Below are 24,702 nucleotides of genomic sequence, written 5' to 3' on the forward strand. Positions count from 1 at the left end.
CCAAACAACTAGCAAGACAGTAACACAGCCCCACCCATTAGCAAAGAGGCTGCCTAAAATCATACTAAGTTCACAGACAGCCAAAACACATCACCGGACACAGCCCTGCCCACCAGAAAGACAAGATCTAGCCCCACCCAACAGAACACAGACACCAGTCCCCTCCACCCAGAAGCCTACACAAGCCACTGAACCAACCTTATCCACTTGGGGCAGACACCAAAAACAACGGTAACTACAGACCTGCAGCCTGCGAAAAGCAGACCCCAAACACAGTAAGTTAGGCAAAATGGGAAGACAGAGAAATATGTAGAAGATGAAGGAGGAAGGTAAAAACCCACCAGACCAAACAAATGAAGAGGAAATAGACAGTCTACCTGAAAAAGAATTCAGAGTAATGATAGAAAAGATATCCAAAATCTTGGAAACAGAATGGAGAAAATACAAGAAACTTTAACAAGGACCTAGAAGAACTAAAGAGTAAACAAACAATGATGAGCAACACAATAAATGAAATTTTAAAATTCTCTAGAAGGAATCAATAGCAGAATAACTGAAGCAGAAGAACGGATAAATGACTGGAAGAGAAAATAGTGTGAATAACTACTGCAGAGCAGAATAAAAGAAAAAGGAATGAAAAGAATTGAGGACAGTCTCAGAGACGTCTGAGACAACATTAAACACATCAACATTCGCATTATAGGGGTCCCAGAAGGAGAAGAGAGAGAGAAAGGACCCGAGAAAATATTTGAAGAGATTATAGTTGAAAACTTCCCTAACATAGGAAAGGAAATAGCCACCCAAGTCCGGGAAGCACAGAGAGTACCATACAGGATACACCCAAGGAGAAACACACCGAGACACACAGTAATCAAATTGGCAAAAATTAAAGACAAAGAAAAATTATTGAAACAGCAAGAGAAAAGTGACAAATAACATACAAGGGAACTCCCATAAGGTTAACAGCTGATTTCTCAGCGGAAACTCTACAGGCCAGAAGGGAGTGGCATGACATATTTAAAGTGATGAAAGAGAAGAACCTACAACCAAGATTACTCTACCCAGCAAGGATCTCATTCAGATTTGATGGAGAAATCAAAAGCTTTACAGACAAGCAAAAGCTAAGAGAATTCAGCACCACCAAAACAGCTCTACAACAAAGGCTAAGTGGGAAACTTAAGAGAAGAAAAGGAACTACAAAAACAAACCCAAAACAATTAAGAAAATGGTCATAGGAACATACGTATTGATAATTACCTTAAACGTGAATGGATTAAATGCTCCAACCAAAAGACACAGGCTCACTGAAAGGATACAAAAACAAGACCCATATATATGCTGTCTACAAGAGACCTACTTCAGACCTAGGGACACATACAGACTGAAAGTGAGGGGATGGAAAAGGATATTCCATGCAAATGGAAATCAAAGAAAGCTGGAGTAGCAATACTCATTTCAGATAAAATAGACTTTAAAATAAAGAATGTTACAAGAGACATGGACACTACATAATGATCAAGGGATCAATCCAAGAAGAAGATATAACAATTGTAAATATTTATGCACCCAACATAGGAGCACCTCAATACATAAGGCAAATGCTAACAGCCATAAAAGGGGAAATCGACAGTAACACAATCATAGTACGGGACTTTAACACCCCACTTTCACCAATGGACAGATCATCCAAAATGAAAATAAATAAGGAACACAAGCTTTAAATGACACATTAAACAAGATATACTTAATTGATATTTATAGGACATTCTATCCAAAAACAACCACTTTCTTTTCAAGTGCTCATGAAACATTCTCCAGGATAGATCACAATCAAGCCTTGGTAAATTTAAGAAAACTTAAATCATATCAAGTATCTTTTCTGACCACAGTGCTATGAGACTAGATATCAATTACAGGAAAAAAAACTGTAAAAAATACAAACACATGGAGGCTAAACAATACGCTACTAAATAACCAAGAGATCACTGAAGAAATCAAAGAGGAAATAAAAAAATACCTAGAAACATATGACAGTGAAAACACAATGACCCAAAACCTGTGGGATGCAGCAAAAGCAGTTTTAAGAGGCAAGTTTATAGGAGTAGAGTCCTACCTCAAGAAACAAGAAAAATCTCAAACAACCTAACCTTACACCTAAAGAAGTTAGAGAAAGAAGAACAAAATAACGCCAAAGTTAGCAGAAGGAAAGAAATCATAAAGATCAGATCAGAAATAAAAGAAAAAGAAATGTAGGAAACAATAGCAAAGATCAATAAAACTAAAAGCTGGTTCTTTGAGAAGATAAACAAAATTGATAAACCACTAGCCAGACTCGTCAAGAAAAAAGGGAGAAGACTCAAATCAACAGAATTAGAAATGAAAAAGGAGAAGTAACAACTGACACTGCAGAAATACAACGAATCATGAGGGAGTACTACAAGCCACTATATGCCAATAAAATGGACACCCTGGAAGAAACGGACAAATCCTTAGAAAAGCACAACTTTCAAAGCCTGAACCAGGGAGAAATAGAAAATATAAAGAGACCAGTCACAAGCACTGAAATTGAAACTGTGATTAAAAATCTTCCAACAAACAAAAGCCCAGGACCAGATGGCTTCACAGGTGAATTCTGTGAAACATTTAGAGAAGAGCTAACACCTATCTTTCTCAAACGCTTCAAAAATATAGCAGAAGGAGGAATACTCCCAAACTCATTCTATGAGACCACCATCTCCCTGATACCAAAACCAAAGATGTCACAAAGAAAGAAAACTACAGGCCAATATCACTGATGAACATAGATGCAAAAATACTCAACAAAATACTAGCAAACAGAATCCAACAGCACATTGAAAGGATCATATACCATGATCAAGTGGGGTTTATCCCAGGAATGCAAGGATTCTTCAATATATGCAAATCAATCAATGTGATACACCATATTAGCAAATTGAAGGATAAAAACCATATAATCATCTCAATAGATGCAGAAAAAGCTTTTGATAAAATTCAACACGCATTTATGATAAAAACTCTCCAGAAAGTAGGCATAGAGGGAACTTACCCCAACATAATAAAGGCTATATATGACAAACCCACAGCCAATATCATTCTCAATGGTGAAAAACTGAAACCATTTCATCTAAGATCAGGAAAAAGACACGGTTGCCCACTCTCACAGCTTGTTATCCAACATAGTTTTGGAAGTTTTAGCCACAGCAGTCAGAGAAGTAAAAGAAATAAAAGGAAAGCAAATTGGAAAAGAAGAAGTAAAACTGTCACTATTTGCAGATGACATGATACTATACATAGAGAACCCTAAAGATGCTACCAGAAAACTACTAGAGCTAATCAATGAATTTGGTAAAGTACCAGGATACAAAATTAATGCACAGAAATCTCTTGCATTCCTGTACACTATTGATGAAGAATCTGAAAGAGAAATTAAGGAAACACTCTCATTTACCATTGCAACAAAAAGAATAACATACCTAGGAATAAACCTACCTAAGGAGACAAAAGACCTGTATGCAGAAAATTATAAGACACTGATGAAAGATATTAAAGATGATACAAACAGATGGATAGATATACCATGTTCTTGGATTGGAAGAATTAACATTGTGAAAATGACTATACTACCCAAAGTAATCTACAGATTCAATGCAATCCCTATCAAACTACCACTGGAATTTTCACAGAACTAGAACAAAAAATTTCACAATTTGTATGGAAACACAAAAGACCTCAAATAGCCAAAGCAATCTTGAGAAAGAAAAATGGGGCTGGAGGAATCAGGCTTCCTGACTTCAGATTGTACTACAGTAATCAAGACAGTATGGTACTGGTACAAAAACAGAAATATAGATTAATGGAACAGGATAGAAAGCCCAGAGGTAAATGCACGCACATATGGTTACCTTATTTTTGATACAGGAGGCAAGAATATACACTGGAGACAAGACAGCCTCTTCAATAAGTGGTGCTGGGAAAACTGGACAACTACATGTAAAAGAATGAAATTAGAACACTCCCTAACACCATACACAAAAATAAACTCAAAGTGGATTAAAGACCTAAATGTAAGGCCAGACAGTATAAAACTCTTAGAGGAAAACATAGGAAGAACACTCTTTGTCATAAATCACAGCAAGATCCTTTTTGACTCATCTCATAGAGAAATGGAAATAAAAACAAAAATAAACAAATAGGACCTAATGAAACTTCAAAGCTTTTGCACAGCAAAGGAAAACATAAACAAGACAAAAAGACAACCTTCAGAATGGGGGAAAATATTTGCAAACAAAGCAACTGACAAAGGATTAATCTCCAAAATTTACAAGCAGCTCATGCAGCGCAATATCAAAAAAACAAACAACCCAATCCAAAAATGGGCAGAAGATGTAAATAGACATTTTTTCAAAGCAGATATACAGATTGCCAACAAACACATGAAAGGATGCTCAACATCACTAATCATTAGAGAAATGCAAATCAAAACTACAGTGAGGTATCAGCTCACACCCGTCAGAATGGCCATCATCAACAAATCTACAAACAATAAATACTGGAGAGGGTGTGGAGGAAAGGGAACACTCTTGCACTGCTGGTGAGAATGTGAATTGGTGCAGCCACTATGGAGAATAGTATGGAGGTTCCTTAAAAAACTACAAATAGAACTACCATATGACCCAGCAATCCCACTACTGGGCATATACCCTGAGAAAACCAAAATTCAAAAAGAGTCATGTACCAAAATGTTCATTGTAGCTCTATTTACAATAGCCCGGAGGTGGAAACAACCTAAGTGCCCATCATTGGATGAATGGATAAAGAAGATGTGGCACATATATACAATGGAATATTACTCAGCCATAAAAAGAAACGAAATTGAGCTATTTGTAATGAGGTGGATAGACCTAGAGTCTGTCATACAGAGTGAAGTAAGTCAGAAAGAGAGATAAATACCATATGCTAACACATATATATGGAATTTAAGAAAAAAATGTCATGAAGGACCTAGGGGTAAGACAGGAATAAAGACACAGACCTACTGGAGAACGGACTTGAGGATATGGGGAGGGGGAAGGGTGAGCTGTGACAGAGCGAGAGAGAGGCATGGACATATATACACTACCAAACGTAAGGTAGATAGCTAGTGGGAAGCAGCCGCGTAGCACAGGGAGATCAGCTCGGTGCTTTGTGACTGCCTGAAGGGGTGAGATAGGGAGGGTGGGAGGGAGGGAGAGGGAAGAGATATGGGAACATATGTATATGTATAACTGATTCACTTTGTTATAAAGCAGAAACTAACACACCATTGTAAAGCAATTATACCCCAATAAAGATGTTAAAAAAAAAAAATCAAAACTGCAATGAGGTATCACCTCACACTGGTCAGAATGGCCATCATCAAAAAATCTACAAGCAATAAATGCTGGAGAGGGTGTGGAGAAAAGGGAAGCCTCTTGCACTGCTGGTGGGAATGTGAATTGGTACAGCCACTATGGAGAACAGTATGGAGGTTCCTTAAAAAACTAAAAATAGAACTACCATATGACCCAGCAATCCTACTACTGGGCATATACTCTGAAAAAAGCATAATTCAAAAAGAGTCATGTACCACAATGTTCATTGCAGCACTATTTACAATAGCTAGGACATGGAAGCAACCTAGGTGTCCATCGACAGATGAATGGATAAAGAAGATGTGGCACATATATACAATGGAATATTACTCAGCCATAAAGGGAAAGGAAATTGAGTTATTTGTAGTGAGGTGGATGGACCTAGAGTCTGTCATACAGAGTGAAGTCAGAAAGAGAAAAACAAATACCGTATGCTAACACATGTATGGAATCTTAAAAAAAAAAAAAAAGGTTCTGATGAACGTAGGGGCAGGACAGGAATAAAGATGCAGACGTAGAGAATGGACTTGAGGACACGGTATGGGGGAAGGGTAAGCTGGGACGAAGTGAGCGAGTAGCATTGACATATATACACTATCAAATGTAAGGTAGATAGCTAGTGGGAAGCAGCTACAGAGCACAGGGAGATCAGCTCGGTGCTTTGTGACCACCTAGAGGGGTGGGCTAGGGAGGGTGGGAGGGAGATGCAAAAGGGATGGGATATGGGGATATATGTATACGTATAGCTGTTTCACTTTATTATACAACAGAAACTAACAACGTTGTAAAGCAATTGCACTCCAATAAAGATGTTAAAAAATAAATTAATAAATAAAGGGTTTCAATAAAATACAAACAAAGAAAAAAAAAGAAGGATGCATTGTTAAGCAACTTACCTATAAGGCTTCTTTATTTTTATTTATTTATTTTTTTTGCGGTACGCGGGCCTCTCACTGTCGCGGCCTCTCCTGTTGCGGAGCACAGGCTCTAGATGCGCAGGCTCAGCGGCCATGGCTCACGGGCCCAGCCGCTCCGCGTCATGTGGGATCTTTCTAGACCGGGGCACGAACCCGTGTCTCCTGCATCGGCAGGCGGACTCTCAACCACTGCGCCACCAGGGAAGCCGCTGTAAGGCTCTTCCTGTGACTCCTGAGTAGTTCTACATCTCAGTGGTTACTGTCTTCCTCATCTCCACTTTTACCTGTCTACATAATGGAACCGATATCCTATATATGGAAGTGTTGGTTTTGACAGAACCTGTGACCTCCATAGAGACTGTCTTCCCAAGCCAGCCCAGCTTTGACAGTGGGCTCTAGTTCTCCAGCTTCTTGCATGGCCCTGGAAGCTCAGTAAAACCTTGCCTGCAGCTGGGTTCCTCAGTTTGTTAGCTCTCTCCAGCCTCCTCCTCCACCAGCCAGAGGCTGGTGTCCAAAAGTCTGGTTTTCAGGCCAGTGTCTCAGAGTTGGGCTCCGCTTTTCTGTCCAGTCTCTTTAGATTACAGACTAGTTGGACTCTCCATCTGGCTTTCAATCTCACCTTCATATGCTTGGATCACCCTCAACTTTATGGTCTCTGACTTTCAAACCAACCCAGGACCCCAAAGGTCTTGGCCCGTATTCTGTGTATGGGGTTCCTACTAGGCTACGAATTAAGTTCAGACTACCCTAGTTAAATTTGTCTTTTCGTGCATGCCAATGTCATGTCTCAGCCAACAGGACTTGACCTGTGGTGACCCAAATCTACAGAACAACAGTCCTCTTGTAACTCTTCTTGATCCTCGGTCGGGCTCATCTAGCCTCATGACTTCATGTTTATTTTAGCCCTGACCTCTTGCAGTTTTCTAGACCCATAATTTATATTATCTTTAGTACATCTCTTGGATTTCCTGCTCTCGGAGAAGTTTATTGATTTGCTAATTCATCCAACAGGCACGTATGAACACCTACCGGTTGGCACTGCAGACAGTCGGGGCTTAGTCAGGGAGTTAGACAAAATAAAGGGCTGTGTCAGGATGCTTTTTATTGCTAATGACAGAAGTCCTGATTCAAACTGGCTTAAGCAAAAATGGAATATATTCCCTCACATACCTGGCAAGTCTAGGGGTAGATCTGGTTTCCTTCAGGCACAGCTGGATTCATGGATCTTAAATGCTATCTTTGGGACCTGGCTTGTCTTCATCTCTCAGCTCTGCTCTCTTCTGCTTTGTGATGGCTTCATTCTCAAGCCCTCCACATGGTGGCAAGATAGATGTTACCATTGCCAGGTCCACATTCTCCTAGGTACCAGTACAACAGAAAAGGTACTGCTCTCTCAGTAGCCCCAACCAATGTCCCACTACGTCTTGCGGTTTCTCACTGGGTTATATGCTCTTCCCTGAACGGATGACTTTGGCCAGGGCAATTCGATGATCTGGCTGGTCAGACTGGAGTCATATGTCCTCTCCTTATAGTTGAGCGTGGAGTCAACTCTATTCAAACATTTAAGTTGAGAGCAAGGGATACAGTGGTTCCCCTGAGGAAAAGGCGATGGATCTGAGATAGTAAAAAAGTTTTAAGTTGTCAGGCACAGCCATTATGTTCATGATAACTGTGTATGATACAGCTACAAACAGGGTCAAGTCTGACAGAGCGAACGTTTGACTTCATATATGATAGGCAAAGGATTCCCTCCTCCCTTCCTTCAATCCTTTTCCTTCCTTCCTTTCAGCAGAATTTAGTGAGTGCCTATTTTGTTCCAGGTTCAAAACATAGATTGTCCTAGAAATTGACCCTGCTTATAAGGAGCTTACAAAGTAGTGAGGTAGAGAGTTAGTAAGAGCAGTGCACCCACGTTTACTGAGAACTTATGTTTTAAGAAATAGAAATATGAAGATTATTTCTGTGTTTTTTATAAAATTAAAAAGACAACTTCAACCATTATATTGTTTAAAGTCTTTACCCAGGCTATCTCAGTAAATTCTAGTTTGTTTAGTACTTGGAATAAGTCTCTCTGGTATGCTCCATGAAATAATAGAAACTCCATAATCCCCAATTTTTAAAATTTTGCCCAGGCTACTGTAAAGCTCAGAGTTAAAAACCTGTGGTTAATTAAAAGAAGCTTTCCTTTGCCTCAGTTTTCCTTCAGATTTTTTTTTTTATATACTTGGTTTAGGGTTTTGTGATTTTGTTGTTTCTGGGACTTTTGTAGTAAGGTACCTCAAAATAGAGATACAACAGAGATAAACAAAATACCTTTAATTTCCACTTTTACCTTTTGCCTCTGATCTATGGCAGGTTATTAAAGCATCTCCCACCAGTGCCCAGTCACTTCCCCTCTTGTATCCAGACATCTCTATTAATGTATTCACAACTTGTGTATAGCAGGCCGATCAGACACTGAAGGGAACACATGTGGATATGTGTAGTTTTTTTAAAGGCAACAAACATGAAAATATTTTTGTGACATTCAAGATCCAACATGCAACCTTTATATTATCTTTTAGCTGTAGGTTTTATTTTGTTCTGTACTATGGGAAAAAAAATTGAGAAAAGCAACACAGATAATCCAAGGATTAGGGAATACATGAACACAGTGGTTCTCTCCTGGAGAGTTGGCAATGCCTGGAGACATTCTTCATCTTCTTGGCTACTGGAGTATTGTGGGTAGAGGCCAGGGATACTGCTAAACATTCTATGATGCACAGGACTGGCCCCACAAGGAAAAAGAATCCGGTCCAAAATGTCAATAGTGCCGTTATTAGAGAAACCTTGCATTAATAGGATTTTTAGAATTCTAAATCCTGAAAGGATTCAGAACAATCTTGTAACTTAGGCTTCAGACAAAACTAGAAACAAATGAGACTCAAAGAATGATCAAATCCTGGAGCTAACAGGAAAGGTCATCTAGTCTGGACTAGGTGTGTGATCAGTCAGCTGGCCCAGTCCCTCTGTGCCTCAGATTCCTATTCTGCAAAAAGGGATATGAAAGCTTGCCTCAAATGATTGCTGTGAAGATTAACTAAAAGAATACATGTCAAATGTTCAGTACAGTACCTGACCACGATGTGTTGTTGATAAATAGTGGTAGTGAGAGCTGAGGTGGTAATTACGATTACCGTCGTCCAAGGTCACAGAGCTAGTACACAGCTTGTTTAACCCCGGACTCCCTGTCCCATTTTGTTATGCTCCATTGAGGGTCTATGAAGAAAGGTTATAGGGGCAACTCAGTGGGGATTAAAGAGCACTGGCCTGGAGAGCAGCTTAGTAGCTGGTACTTCAGGAGAAAGTCTGAACAAAATTTCTTCATAAAAGACAGGCAGGGGATTTAACTCGTAGGTGGGAGCTAAGGGAGACTAAAAAGGATTGGTTCCTACCTGAAACAGGCTACTGTCTCTGATTCCAAAGCTCTGTGAATGGTGTTCCAGGTGGTCCTGCCTCCAGGAAGGGCGGGGCTTAGTTCACATGACCTTTACCAAACCGTTATATCCCTCACCTTGTCTCACAGCCCCAACAGACATCTGTTGGGGAAGGTCCCTGCAATGCTGGGATGGTTAGACAATATTTCTGGGGACCCTTTCATCTCTAAGATTCTCTGATGTCTGATAAGTTTTGTGGGCCTTGTGCTGGAGCAATCATGTGACATTGTAGGTAATACCCAGTAGGCGTGTGTAGACAACCACGGATCTCCTGTTTTATGACTTGTGGAGTAAAAAATGCTTTATTAGATTGTACTAATTCAGTCAGCACGAGCATATGATTGAGATGTTGTGCAAAATGCTTTTTCTCCTCTGAAAATAATAGTAAATTATCTTACCAACAATTCTGTGTAATAGCTTTCCCCTCATTTTCTTAAAAAACTTATAAAAATTCTTTGCAGTTACTCTATGAGTTAAATTTTTATTTCTCTCATTAGGTTCACCAACTAAATTGTTTTTAATCAGTGGCTTTCTACAAAAATTAGCAGAAGTCAAAAGCATTAAAACTCTCGGGACCACAAATGTGGATTAAATTCTCTTGAGGGAAAATCTCATTCCTTTAGTAACCTTCTCTCGAATATCCCATGTGTTGGATTGAACTCCTACAGTGATTCTACCTCCAACAAAAATATTCTACATAATTAGTCATTTAAAGACATTTTCTCCTATATCTTAACATGTCAGTCCTCCAACTATGAATTAGATTACTTTAAAAAATCAATACGAACAAGTCAATATATGAGAAAACAGTGAATCACAACTCATTTTATCTGTTTTCCATATGTTTGTGTGACATTCAAGATCCACAAAGCAGTCGGAGAAGAGCAACACGCACCCATCCCGTGGGTGCTGGCTGAGCACCGGGCACTGTGCGCCCACGTCCTGTGGCGCAGGGCAGGCCACCCAGGTGCAGAGAAGTGGACTGATTTGTCCCAACTCACACAGTTGGTAAGCAGGAGAGCCGACAACACAGCCCCACCTGGCTTCTAACTGCACGAGTTTGCTACAGGCCAGATCTTAACAAGGAATCGCTCAAGACTTAGCATAATAAAAAAATCCTCCCTAATATTGGACTGTTTTTCATTTAAAATTAGAGCAGTATTCTGTGTTTTTATTTGACCTTCAACTTTTTTTTTTCAAGGTGTTATGTAACGGACCAGGAACATGTGTTCCTATCTGTATATCTGCCCTTCTCCTTGGGATACTAGGAATAAAGAAAGTGATCATTGTCTACGTTGAAAGCATCTGCCGAGTGGAACATTTATCCCTGTCCGGAAAGATTCTGTTTCACCTCTCCGATTACTTCATTGTTCAGTGGCCGACTCTTAAGGAGAAATATCCCAAATCTGTCTACCTCGGGCGAATTGTTTGATGAATGACAACTTACTTCTTTAGAATTTTGCAGTCAACAATATTTACTATAAATGGGGAACAGAAAACTACATGTTTATGTAAAAGCCTTTGAGAATCCTGAGAATTATTGGTGGTCAAGAGTAGAGAAATGTATAAGTAACCCAGTGAGGAAACTGAGGTTGCTTTTATAAAACAAACATTAATAAACCATTAAGTGTTTATGCCTCTGTGCTCCAAATTTCTGTTCTATATAAAGGTGTTTACCACTACCTGCAAGTTATCTTCTGACTTGTTTTACTAATACTTTACTAATATTTTCTAGAACTAAATATAGAATTTGTATGATTAGCCACATTTCCTGTTCTACAGCTTTTTTTTTTGTTTTACAGTATTCTGCATTATAGAAAGAAAAAGAAAAATATTTCTTAGTTTTTGTTCAGACACAACAGGCTTTATTTCCTGTATGGAAACAGAGAGGTCCCTAGTGGATCCTTTCAGCATAAAGGAAGCAGTTATATTAAATTGGCTTCATGACAATTTGCACTCCACAGGCTTCCAGAACTGAGCGCATAAACCAGTATCTGTTTTTATTCTTTGGTTTTGCTTTGTGAGTAGCTGGCCTTACTCCAGGATATCTTTTAAAATCTTTTGTTTGTTAAAATAAATGAAAAGGTGACTACTGTCATACGAGTAAAAACATGGTTCTGTTTATCAGGGCCGAACTCTCAAAACATTTTTTTTAATGTTATGGTAAATACACGATTTTGTGGCTATAGCTATCTCTGGCATTTTAAGATGTGTAGGCTCAGGAGAGTATATATTTACTTAACATTTACTTAAGTGCTTGTTGTATGCCAGGTGTTCTTCTAAGCACTTTTCAAATATTAACTCATTTAACTCTAATAACAACTCAATGAGGTAGGGACTGTAATTTCCCCCATTTTACAGATGACTTTCCAAGCTCATAGGACTAGTAAGTGCCAAATCGAGAATTCGAGCCCAAGCTTAAGAGCAGAGCCAGGATCATGGACGTGGGGCCTCTGCGGCCACATAGGGACCCATAGTTAGCAGGGCCCGACACTTGGTTTAGTACTCTGCTGTCTCTCTCTTGAATTTCTTAGCATGTTTTGAACAAGAGGCTCACACTGTATTTTGCACTGGACCTTGCCGACTATTTAGCTGGCCCTGCTTGAGAATCTGTGCTCCTAAAGAGCTGTGTCAACTACAACAGAAGTACAACACCTAATGCAGGGCCTGGCCCAGCAGCTCTGCAATAAACAGGAATTCCATTCCCCTCCCTGCTATTTTAACAAGGCAACAGACAATGAGAAGACCTCTTGTGCTGTTTAAGTTGTTTTTTTTTCTCTTAAATCTGTCTTATAAGTATGATATAAATCTAATAAAGAAATGATAAGAAATTAACAAAGAAATTGACTTTTGGTGAAAAGGGGCTTGATCACCTAAGATGACATAAAATTAAAATGCTGAGCCTACCCTAGCCTTTCTTGTTCTTTTAGAAATTCTCTTTCTCTGAATAAAGTAAAGTAGGCTCATCTGTCAGGACATTTTCCCAGGTTTTTGGCTGGAGAAACGCATGGCAGAAGGCTCTCAGAATAGTGAAAGCACTTTGCCGGTGGCCAGTGGGGCAGCCAAGCGCTAGTTCACTGTGCTTTGACTTTAAATCTCAGATCTCAGGCACTGGCTCTGTGTCACCTGACATAAAGGTCTGAAATATCAGGTACCACATTTGTGTGGTTCCAGCAGGAGCGGAGATGAAGTAAGCCTCGACTTTTTTAGGGAGAAAGTGATTTTTTTGTTTTTTTGAGACAGCAGCATGTACATTTTATGCATCTTTGAAAAGTTTTTCTCTGTCACTGTTCCTGAGTGGCACTAGGTGAATAGCGGATGAGTGGACTGTATTCAGTGCAGTTAATGCCTGTCTGTGCTCCAGGGCAGCTGTCCCAGGGCCCCCGCAACTAAGCCTGCTGCATCGGCTCCTGTCGGGCCAGAGCTTACAATGCTTAGGCCATGGAGAATTGTAGAAAAGAAGCCATGATTTTTTCCAGAAACGTATGTCCCAGATGCTTTGCAGAGCCTTAACTTAGACAGTGGTTAGCCTGGAATGTCAGAGAAAGAATCTGTGTGTGTTATATCACTAAAAGTTCAGAAATATCTTCCTGGGTTCAGGCTGCTATGCACACATTTCAGAGCCCAGCTGAGGCACTTGTGATCATGCCTTCTTTCTCAGTTGCAGATTATTTGGTAAACAAATGCCTATTCCCCTGTGTCTTATGGCTAATTCAAGTCCTCAGGGTCACACTAGCAAAGGGAGCTGGTTTGAGATTGCAGTAGGGGCTGTATCCCTGCTGTGCATTTCTGCGGCATGAAGAAAGCTAGTGCTCTAGTCTCAACTGAAACTGAAGAAATCAGTAGCTAACTTGTCCTTTCCAATTTCTCTTGAGGCACTCTGGAATGCAACTCTTACTGGAAGAGACTATTCATGAAAAATTTGTTGCATCAGTCTTTAAATGAGAGGCAGGGAAACCACACATCCTGCCCACACCTACTTCCCTGGAAGATTTTATCTACAGTTCAGCTGTCCTAATGGGTCTCAGCAGCTTGCCAGGTCAAAGCCTAAATGTTTCAGAAGGGACATCCAAAAGTCATCACAGGAAGCTTTCGCCTGGAACGAAGAGTGCTATGAAACCATGTCAACAAGAGGAATGTTGTACACTTTTCTTTTTTTTTTCTTTTGCGGTACGCAGGCCTCTCACTGCCGTGGCCTCTCCCGTTGCGGAGCACAGGCTCCGGACACGCAGGCCCAGCGGCCATGGCTCACGGGCCCAGCCGCTCCGCGGCATGTGGGATCTTCCCAGACCGGGACACGAAGCCGTGTCCCCTGCATCGGCAGGCGGACTCTCAACCACTGCGCCACCAGGGAAGCCCTACACTTTTAAACTGAATAGCAAGAGGTGCTTGCTAGAAGAGAGATGACCCAGGCTTCCCCATATAAAAGCATCTGGAAACACACTGTTTAATTGTCTTTACCAAGATAGGTTAATGTTGGGAAATGTACCACCTCTTACTGTGCAGCTCCCTGCATTGAATCTGTGCTTGATATCTCCTAAAAAGCCACATCTCACCAAAAAGAGTTTGATAGCAATGTATGAAGCTTCTTATCCACGGTAATGCCATCGTGAATATTAAAGAAGGTCGTCCTCCATACAGCTCGGTGTTGGGGACCTTGTGTAGCTTCTTCCCCATGATTTCAGCTTTGGCAGACGATGAGCAGACATGCAGATTTCGTCATCTGCCATGAGCTTGCTTCTGTAAGCCCCAGCACCCCAGGACCCTCAAATCAAGTGGTCTGTGTTCTTGTTCCCACTCACTTTAAACGTGGATTTGACATGCCTCCTCCTCTTCCCTTCAAAGTAGTCACCTGATGCCAGGCTCTGCCATCTTGCTCAAACAACAAACTTTGGAATAATTTTTGTTTTTTTACTCTTTCTTTAATCCACATATAATTGGTTGCCTTTTTTTTTTTTAATATCCCCAGAATTTTCCCTTATCTTTTCATCCCTCTTCTCTCCTTGTCATCTGATTTCACCCGTTGATTCTGCGTTTGAACTAGTTCACATCCAGCCTTCCTTTTTAGTCCCATGGTCACAACTAAGCTAACGCTTTAACATAAATTCCTTGCTTTGTTAGCACATTTTTTGAGGAACTGAGGCATAAAGAGATTAAGTAACTTATCTAAGATTTTACAACTAGAAAGTAGCAGAGCTGGCATTTGAACCAAGGTACTGTAGCTCCAGCCAGACTTATTTGAACAGCTATGTTAGGTTTAAAATTTTTAAAGTGCTAGAAAGGAAATCAGCAGGGTGCTGTGAAGGGAATACAGTGCTGACTGCTCTAGAGAGGGATATCAGGAAAGGCCTCTCTAAGAAAGAGACATTTCAGCTGAGATTTGAGGCAGGGTGCCTGAAATATTTGTCCTCTTCCCACTTCCCCTCCCAACTTACGTCTCACCTCTCCAGTAAAATATCACTGTTCCCCCATAGCCTGGTTTCAGCAACTTCTTCTCTACACACTGTGTCCTAGCTGCCCACACCTAAGGTTAGCACAGATTATGTACCATCATATTGCAGTACCTTGTATTTACATAAACACCTGTGAAGGGAAGACACGGATGCTTTTGCTAATTAATTCTTTATGTTTGCCTTACTTCAGGGACTGTACCTCATGCAACTTTTCTGCCCTTGCTCCACTCTTGGTCACACCTACCACAGCTCAGGACAGAATGTAGCCATTAAGTATCTAAATTCTTATACTTTCAGACTTTGTCTAGGCCTACGTAGTTCCATTTCATCTGGACCAGTGGTTCTCAAGCTTTTTGGTCTCAAGACCTCATTAAAAATTATTGAAAGACCCCAATGAACTTTTGTTTATGGGGGCTATATTTGTCAATATTTACCACATTAGAAATTAAACCAGAAATTTTTTAAACATAGGAATAGATGGGGACACATTCTATTAACCATCAGAGCAATGACATCATCACACATCCTGTAGCATCTAGAAAACTATAAAATAATGAGAAGGAAAAAGACAGATAACACCTCAGTATGCCTTAATCACATGACAATAGTTTTGACCTCATGGAGCCCTGAAAAGACCTTGAGGCCCCCCAGGGGTCCCTGGGCCACATTTTGAGAAGCGCTGTTCTTTATGTATGACACACCAATGAGTTCATCTCCTCTAGCAGCCTTTAGTCGGTCTGTGCTCTGTGTACTAGTTTTCTATTGCTGTATAACAAAGTGCGGCAAACTTAGTGACTTAAAGTAACAGTCATCATCTCACAGCTCCGTAGGTTAGAAACCCATTCAGGGCTTAACTAGCTCTCTACTCAGGGTCTCACAGGCTGTAATCAAGGTGACAGCCAGGACTGAGTTCTGATCTGGAACTCTAGATCTTCCAAGCTTGTTCAGGGTGTTGTTGGCTGAATTCAGTTCCTTGCAGTTGTAGGGCTCGTGGTGACCTGTTTCTTAATGGCCAGCAGGAGAGTCTCTACTGCAGCTTGTCGCTTTTAAGGACTCACGTAACTGGGATCAGGCACACCTACGGTAATCTCTCTCCCTTTTAATTAAATCGGTGTCAACTGACTAGGAACCATAATAACATCCTCAAAATTCCTTTTGCCATATTAATATAACATATTCAGGAGAGCAATAGCCCATGATGTTCATAGGTCCCATTTCTACTTCAGGATAGGGGATCATACGGGGTGTGGGCATCATGGTTAGAATACTGGAGGCCAGCTTCGAATTTGGCCAGCTACAATGTGCCTGGCGTTTTTTGTTTTGTTTTGAAAAAAAAAATTTTTTTTAACTTTTACATAGACCACCAGACTCCTTCATTAGTATCCAAGTTCTCTAACTTATTCTTAGTACGGGAAATTCATGTCTTCCAAACCTCGTCCCTTTTCTAGCAAGTTATTCTGTGCCTCACTTTGTTTCCTTGTCAAATAGGCATAATAATGGTACCTAGTTCTAGAGTTGTGAACACCAAACTAGATGATACGCGTACTGCCTTTAGCACAGAGCCTAACACATAGTAAGCCCTCAGTTACCTTACGTCTCCAGGCAACCAAGGTGGCTTCCTTGGTATGTAGTGGCCTAAAGGAAGGCTCTCCTTAGACTAAGCCCAGCAATCACTCCCACCCTCTAGGATGGCCTTTATCAAACAAAGCAGAAAATAACATATGTTGCCAAGAATGTGGAGAAATTGAAACCCTTATAGGTTGCTGGTGGGAATGTAGAATGGTTCAGCAGCTGTGGAAAACGGTTCGGCAGTTCCTCAAAGAATTAAAGTTACCATGTGACCCGGCAATTCCACTCCTAGGTGTATACCCCAGAGAACTGAAAACATGTTCACATGTATCCTGTACCCAAACATTCATTCCAGCATTATTCATAACAGTTAAAAGGTGGGAACAACCTAGATGTCCACCAAACTAATGGATTAACAAAAGTGATATATCTGTACGATGAAATATTATTCAGTCACAAAGAGGATGTGACTAATTCATGACATGCTACAGCATAGATGAATGAACCTTGAAAACATGCTAAGGGAAATAAGCCAATCATAAAACCCCACATATTGTATGATTCCATTTACATAAACTGTCCAGCACAGGCAAATCCATTGAGAGAAAGTAGATTCATTGTTGCCAGGTGCTGCGGGAAAGGGCAATGAGGGTGACTTTAAATGGATGTGGGGTTTTCTTTTAAGTGAGATGTTCTAGAATTCGATAATGGTTGTACAACTATGAATATACTAAAACCCACTGAGTTGTACACTATAAAAATGTGTACCGTATGGCATGTGAATTATTTCTCAATGAAAAAAACTATCATCAGTAGTCAGGGAATCTGTCCTTAGATATTTGTGGCTGTGTATACAGATGAAGAAAGACAAACCAAAAACTAAGCACAGCAGCCAGGAAGCTGCTACAGGGAGTGTTTTTGTTTATTGTGATTCCATCTCTGCCCATGACCAGAGACTGAACAAAGACAGAAGGTCTGGGGACAAAGCGTGGCCACTGGGGAAGAGCTGAGTAAGAACTGGGTGAAAAGAGCCAGTGGGGGGCCTGGAGGGAGACGATGGCCTTGGCACGCAGTAACTCCCTCTCCCACCTCCTCCCTAAAGGGCCTCAACCCAGACCACGGAGGTGAATTGTATTTTCCAAAGTTGGCCAGCCACATGCTCTGCAGTATGACCTGGCTGCTTCCTCACGCAGAAGTGGAGTTTGGTTGCTCTCCCTTGGAATTTAAACCGGCCACCAGACTGCAGCGAGAGTGGGAAGTGACATTCTAACTCAGACATTCCCCCGGGGGATGCCGTCACAGAAGGCAGCCACCAGGCTGTGAGAAGCGCAAGCCCCACGGAGGGGCCAGGTGTAGGTGTTCAGGGTCATGGTCACAGCTAAGCACAGGCTTTGAGTCATCTCAATCCAGGTGCTAGACGTGTGAGGGGAGAAGCCTCCAGATGATTCCAGCCCCGCCATTTGAGTCACTCCCAGCCTTTCTAGTCCTCCCAGCTGAGGCTCAAACACCATGGAGCAGAGAAAAGCCCTCCCTTCTGTGCCCAGTGAATTTCTGACCCGCAGCGTCCATGAGCAGAATCAAATGGTTGCTGTTTTCTGCCACTGAGTTTTCGGGGAGTTCATTTCAAAGCAATAGGTAATTAGAACAATAACCTTTCAGAAGGAGCCAGTCCCTCTAAAGTTTGGTTACTTTGGCTTAATATTAGGAGAGGAGACGATTTCTCCCTCCAAGGCAAAAGGAAGAAAATGTATTTCTACACCATGGATAGGAAAAGGCTTTTTTTTTTTTTTTTTCTCCTTGCTCCTTGGCCTGCATGTAGCAGTGAAATAGAAACCAATGGATTCTTTTAAATCTTTTAACCATATGCAGATGAATAAGCAAATGCTTGGACTTGATTCTTAATCTCTTTTCCTTCCCTGTATAACTGATTTTTTTTCCACTCTAATAAACTTTAGCATTTAAACAGAAGTCATGTGTCACATGTATGATGATTAGCGGCAAGAATGTAGAAAAAGAGATAGCTGCGGAGCACGAAGCCTTAATTAATAGCCAAGCCATTCAACTGAAAATAAGAACAGTGTTTCTGGCAGGGAAATGTGAACTTGGCATCCTTTTTCTTCCCTCAGTCTTTTTAGGAAAATTATTTAAAATTCAATGATTATAAAGAGAACTTTTCAAAGTTTTCAGTTGAGTTCCAGTGATTGAAGTACAGTAATCTTTCAATGACATCGAGTAGGGCCACCCTCCCCATCCCTGGGTCCTCCTGTGAACTGCCAAACCCCAGAATTTGCAAACTGAGACTAGTGCAGAAATCAAACAGAAGAAAAGGCGACAGCAGCAGGAGGGATGGAATCTGGAATGACAGTCTTCTCCTCTTTTGAAAAAAGGGGAAAGAAGTTTCATTCTTCAAAGAAAAGAGAAAGAAAACAAGACTTTTATGGAAATACCATATACAGAGTTGGCAGAAATTCAGCTAGGAATAAAAAGTATCCAAAATGTTGCCTTGTTCAGTTCCAGCCTGACAGCCAAATGATAGAGGCTCCATTTCCAAGCTGATTTGCTCTGAACTTTCTGGACCTATGACCATGCAAGGCCTCTAGAAGGGCCTAAGCTTTGGTCCGTTGATTCCCCAGCTGAACAAACTAAAGTCTAAAGCAGCCAGATGGAGAAAGAGCTTAAAAGTCATCAAAATCTTATAGAAAACAAAGTGTTTATGGATGAAATGATAAAAGGCCTGAGATTTGAGTCAAACTTCATTGCCAGGGTGGGGAAGGAAGGCAGGTTTACAGATGAAACAGGATTAGCCATAGGTGATCTCCCTGGAATTGGGGCGGGGGAGACAGTGGGTACACTGGGCATCATTATACCCAAACTTCATCGTATTATATTATTCCCTTTACTTTTGTATGTATTTGAGCGTTTCCATAATTAAAAGTTTCAAAAATATAAATCATGTTAGCAATCTTCAACTGCTAAAAAGTCAAAGAATGTATTGATTACAGGTAAAATGAAACAAACTAGGTTTTAAAATGAGAACAAGGAAGGAAATTTACAAAGTACTTTTGTTCATATTTAACTCATGAGAAGAAATTCAGTCAGTCTGCAAATCTGATTTCTGAACCAGAATACGTTTTTCTGACTTAGAATATTCAGTCCTGGAGCTTTCACTACGCTGCTCTCGAGTACAGAACGTCACCTTCTGCTTTATCCATGTAAGGGCTGTGCTTCTCATTGTTCAGTAAATATTTGAGGTGTTCCCACCTCAACTTGATGAGACCTTCACAGGAGGTTCCCGGCACTGACTCCCACTGAAGGTGTCCCCTTTCTCCAAGGACACACTCCTTGCTCCTATCCAGAAGACGGCAAGAGCACAAGTCACCTCTGTGGACTGGGAATATTAAAGTCGGTGCTGACCCTAAACTCGTCGTGCTGCTGAGGAGACTGCATTATGGAGCAGAGGAAAGGCAGCTGCATGGTAAGAGCCCTGGGTCAGGTTGTGGCTTTGCCACTATGCATGTGTTTATTTTTATTTATTTATTTAAAATGAATATGTTGAAGTCCTAACTCTTAATTAATTAATTTATTTTTGCTGTGTTGCGTCCTCGTTTCTGTGCGAGGGCTCTCTCTAGTTGTGGCGAGCGGGGGGCCACTCTTCATCGCGGTGCGCAGGTCTCTCACTATCGCGGCCTCTCTTATTGTGGAGCACAGGCTCCAGACGCGCAGGCTCAGTAGTTGTGGCTCACGGGCCTAGTTGCTCCGCGGCATGTGGGATCCTCCCAAACCAGGGCTCGAACCTGTGTCCCCTGCATTAGCAGGCAGACTCTCAACCACTGAGCCACCAGGGAAGCCCTATGCATGTGTTTAATCACAGTTAATTGTAATATATCTGTGTTTCCTCACCACGTACGTAACATGAAGGATTTGGACGTGATCATCTTTGAGATCCCTTCCAACAGCACTGCCACCACAGCAATAGTAACAGTAGCTTGCATGATTTATCACATGCTAGCAACAATGCCAGGTACTGCACTAAGCACAGTGCGTGCAGTGACTTATTTAATCCTCAGACCCAGGCAATGGAGTTCCCACACTTTATAGAGACCCCTCCACTTGCCACTCCTTCCTTATGGGGCCAGAAGGGTGCGACCACCCGAGCCCACACTCCCTTTCTGGACCAAGCTCTGGCTGCCAAGGACCCCAGAATCCCCTGCCTCAGTGGCCCAGGCCTGCTTCTAGGACTTGCAGGGTCTTCTTCCTCAGGTGTGCCCTCCCAGGTTGGTTTACGGTGGGGAAGAGTAAGGAAGGCTTTTAGGCCCTGCAGGCTGGGGGCAGGATACAAGGCACAAAACTCCTCGGTAGAACGAGGTAGAAAGAGAAGGACAATGTGGGGGGGAGTTATTTAAGCTCTTGGCTGGGGTCCTATAAATATTAGGGGTGGGAATAATGAGATTAGTATTATTATTACCATCGATTTTTACAGAGGATGAAACTGAGACGCAAAAAGCTTGAGTGATTGCCTGAGGTCACACAGCTGGTTAGTGGTGGAGCCAGGGCTCAGAGTGTTGTCCTTGTGATTCCAGGCTCTCTTGCCTTTCATGCTGCCACCCAGCGAAATCTGCAGACCCCGCAGATCCCCGAGGGCCTCATGAGATGCAGGGAAGGTCCTGAAAAGCTATCTTCCACCAGTTAAGCTGCTTTTCTTCCCCCAACTACGTTATTGGTGCCAACTGAGAATGTGGCAGACAGTAGTGGTGGCCAAGCCTCATCCAGAAAAAATTACCATGGGAGGTTGATTCAACAGAAAAATATTTGATGTAAGAGTATGACAGTTAATCCTAGGATTTCACTTTTTGTTCTGAACTTCTGACCCACAGCTGCTAGACCAACCACGGAATATCAGGAAGGTACCTTAACTAGATTTTAACCCTGTTAAACAAGTGTTTGGCCAATCAAATAAGTAGGCCTTTGTTGATTTCCTTTAAACTCTAAAACCAGGAAATGACTTCTAATATGTTAAGACCCCCACCTTCCCTCCAAGGACATCCTGAGGCACAGAAATAAAATCTAACTAAACATGCTTTCAATGACTATTCATCATGAAACATCCAGCCAATTATAGGTAATTTGAAAAAGCAAATTTCTGAACAAAGCTCTAAAAATATTCTTGCAGTATTTTTAGAAGGCATAATTTGATGTATTTAGTACCAAGTACTCAATTTAGCTATGTGTTAGATATTAAGTACAAATATCTAAAGTTAGTGTTAATAATAGTAACTAACGGTATTGAGTGCTTGTTATGTGCCAGGCACAATCCTTCATCTTTTGCATGAATTCACTCACTCGATCCTCACACAGCCACATGTAGTAGTTAATATTATTAGTTCTTCACAGATGAGTAAACCGAGATACAGAAAGAATGGTAAGCTTAGAACCGAGATTATACACAAAGGGGTTTATCAAAGTAGTATTTATAATAGAATAAAATTGGAAACAATCTAAATTGGAAAACATTTAGTAAATTATGATATGTCCATAGTGAACAGACTTGTGGTTGCCAAGGGGACGGGGGGAGAGAGAAGGATGGACTGGGAGGTTTTTTTTGTTTTTTTTTTTAACATCTTTATTGGGGTATAATTGCTTTACAATGGTGTGTTAGTTTCTGCTTTATAACAAAGTGAATCAGTTATATATATACATATGTTCCCATATCTCTTCCCTCTTGTGTCTCCCTCCCTCCCACCCTCCCTATCCCACCCCTCCAGGCGGTCACAAAGCACCGAGCCGATATCCCTATGCCATGCGGCTGCTTCCCACTAGCGATCTACCTTACGTTTGTTAGTGTATATATGTCCATGCCTCTCTCTCGCCCTGTCACAGCTCACCCTTCCCCCTCCCCATATCCTCAAATCCGTTCTCCAGTAGGTCTGTGTCTTTATTCCTGTCTTACCCCAGGTTCTTCATGACATTTTTTTTTCTTAAATTCCATATATATGTGTTAGCATACGGTATTTTGGACTGGGAGTTTGAGGTTGGTAGATGCAAACTATTACCTTTAGCATGGATAAACAATAAGGTCCTACTGTATAGCACAGGGAACTATATTGAATATGCTGTGATAAACCATAATGGAAAAGAATATTTAAAAAGAAAGTATACATGGGTATAACTGAGTCATTTTGCTGTGCAGCAGAGATTGGCACAGCATTGTAAATCAGCTATACTTTGTTAAAAAAATAAATTTAAAAAATTTGTGATATGTCCAGATAATGGACTATTTGTGCAGTCATTAAAAATCATATTCTTGGGCTTCCCTGGTGGCGCAGTGGTTGAGAGTCCGCCTGCCGATGCAGGGGACACGGGTTCGTGCCCCGGTCCGGAAAGATCCCACATGCCGTGGAGCGGCTGGGCCCGTGAGCCATGGCCGCTGAGCCTGCGCGTCCAGAGCCTGTGCTCCGCAAGGGGAGAGGCCACAACAGAGGCCCACATACCGCCAAAAAAAAAAAAAGTCATATTCTTGAAGAATATTTAATGGTGTAAAAAATGCTTAAAATGCTATATTAAGTAAATTTTTAAAAATGATGCAAATAAGTGTATATTGCGAGCACAGTTTGAAAATCTACGTAAATATATGCAAAGTTTAAAAAGGGATAAAAACAAATAAAAGGTTTAAAATGGCTCTCTCTGAGTTAAGAAATTATGTATGAAGTTTGCTCTATAATTTTTAAAAATCTATATTGATTATGTATTACATAATGAAAGAAAATAAGATTTTAAAAAATGACAATTCCTGTGAACCATTCGTTTAGGGAGTAGAAAAAAAGGAAACATAATGTCTTCTAAGAAATATTATACAGCAGTATAACAAATAATAATAGAAATAACTACTTAATAAACATGTGTCTAGGGAATTCCCTAGTGGTCCAGTGGTTAGGACTCTGCACTTTCACTGCCAAGGGCCCGGGTCCAGTCCCTGTTAGGGGAGCTAAGGTCACACAAGACTTGCAGCTCGGCCCTCCCCACCCAGAAAAAAAACCACAGTAAACATGTGTCTAATACCGTCTTACATGCAGCTTTCACAGCATCTCACTTGATCCCTGCAAAGACACTGAGAGGAAAGTAGTCTTGGCTTCCATTTTTCAAATGATGAAAACGAAGCTCAGAGAGGTTATGACTTTTCCAAGGCTCCACAGATGGTACATGATCAAGCCAGGTCTGAAATCTTTGGACACTCAGTCACAGTGCAGCATCTGTGAACAGAGGCCCGGTTTGTGGGCAGAGCCAGAAATAGGTTGTACTGACCATGTTCTAACTTCTTCACAGTGAGGTTGAATAAGTATGGCAGCAGATGAAGAGAGCCTCACACCAGTTCATGGGAAGGCCCATGAGGTAGGAATCGGGAGATCTAAGTTCTGGTCTTGCCATTGATTAGGTCTGTGGGCAAATCCTTTGACCTCTCTGGACCCCTATTCATCTAGATCAGCGGTCCCCAACCTTTTAGGCACCAGGGACCGGTTTCCTGGAAAATAATTTTTCCACGGACCAGGGTGGGTGGGTGGGGATGGTTTGGGGATGATTCAAGCGCATTACATTTAATGTGCACTTTATTTCTATTATTATTACATTGTAGTATATAATGAAATAATTATACAGCTTACCATAATGCAGAGTGGGAGCCCTGAGCTTGTTTTCCTGCAACTAGATGGTCCCATGTGGGGGTGATGGGAGACAGTGACACCCGAAGTGTGTTGCTTCTGTCCATTCTACCCTGTAATCTTGTTTTGGTTGCTGTCACTGCAGAAAACCCTGCTTCACAAAGATAGGATGTTGGAAATGGAAGCAGGCTTTTCAGTGTTTTTGTGGCAGTCTCAGGATATCC

The 24,702-nt window shown here is 41.2% G+C and overlaps 1 protein-coding gene across 2 annotated transcripts in view; it reads left to right on the top strand.

Moving 5' to 3' along the window:
* ALG14 (ALG14 UDP-N-acetylglucosaminyltransferase subunit) overlaps nucleotides 1–11,438 on the top strand; it is a 104,427-nt gene extending 92,989 nt beyond the window's left edge. The window contains exons 4-5 of one of the 2 annotated variants that reach the window (XM_060139536.1): nucleotides 10,666–10,812; nucleotides 11,006–11,438. In XM_060139536.1, the coding sequence (XP_059995519.1) occupies nucleotides 10,666–10,812; nucleotides 11,006–11,236 (378 nt within the window). In that variant the 3' untranslated portion in view covers nucleotides 11,237–11,438. The remainder of the gene's footprint in view (nucleotides 1–10,665; nucleotides 10,813–11,005) is intronic. The other variant, XM_060139537.1, reaches the window with a different exon arrangement.
* The last annotated feature ends 13,264 nt before the right edge of the window (nucleotides 11,439–24,702 follow it).

Source organism: Lagenorhynchus albirostris, chromosome 2 (genome assembly GCF_949774975.1).
Source record: "Lagenorhynchus albirostris chromosome 2, mLagAlb1.1, whole genome shotgun sequence".
Lineage (NCBI taxonomy): Eukaryota > Metazoa > Chordata > Mammalia > Artiodactyla > Delphinidae > Lagenorhynchus > Lagenorhynchus albirostris.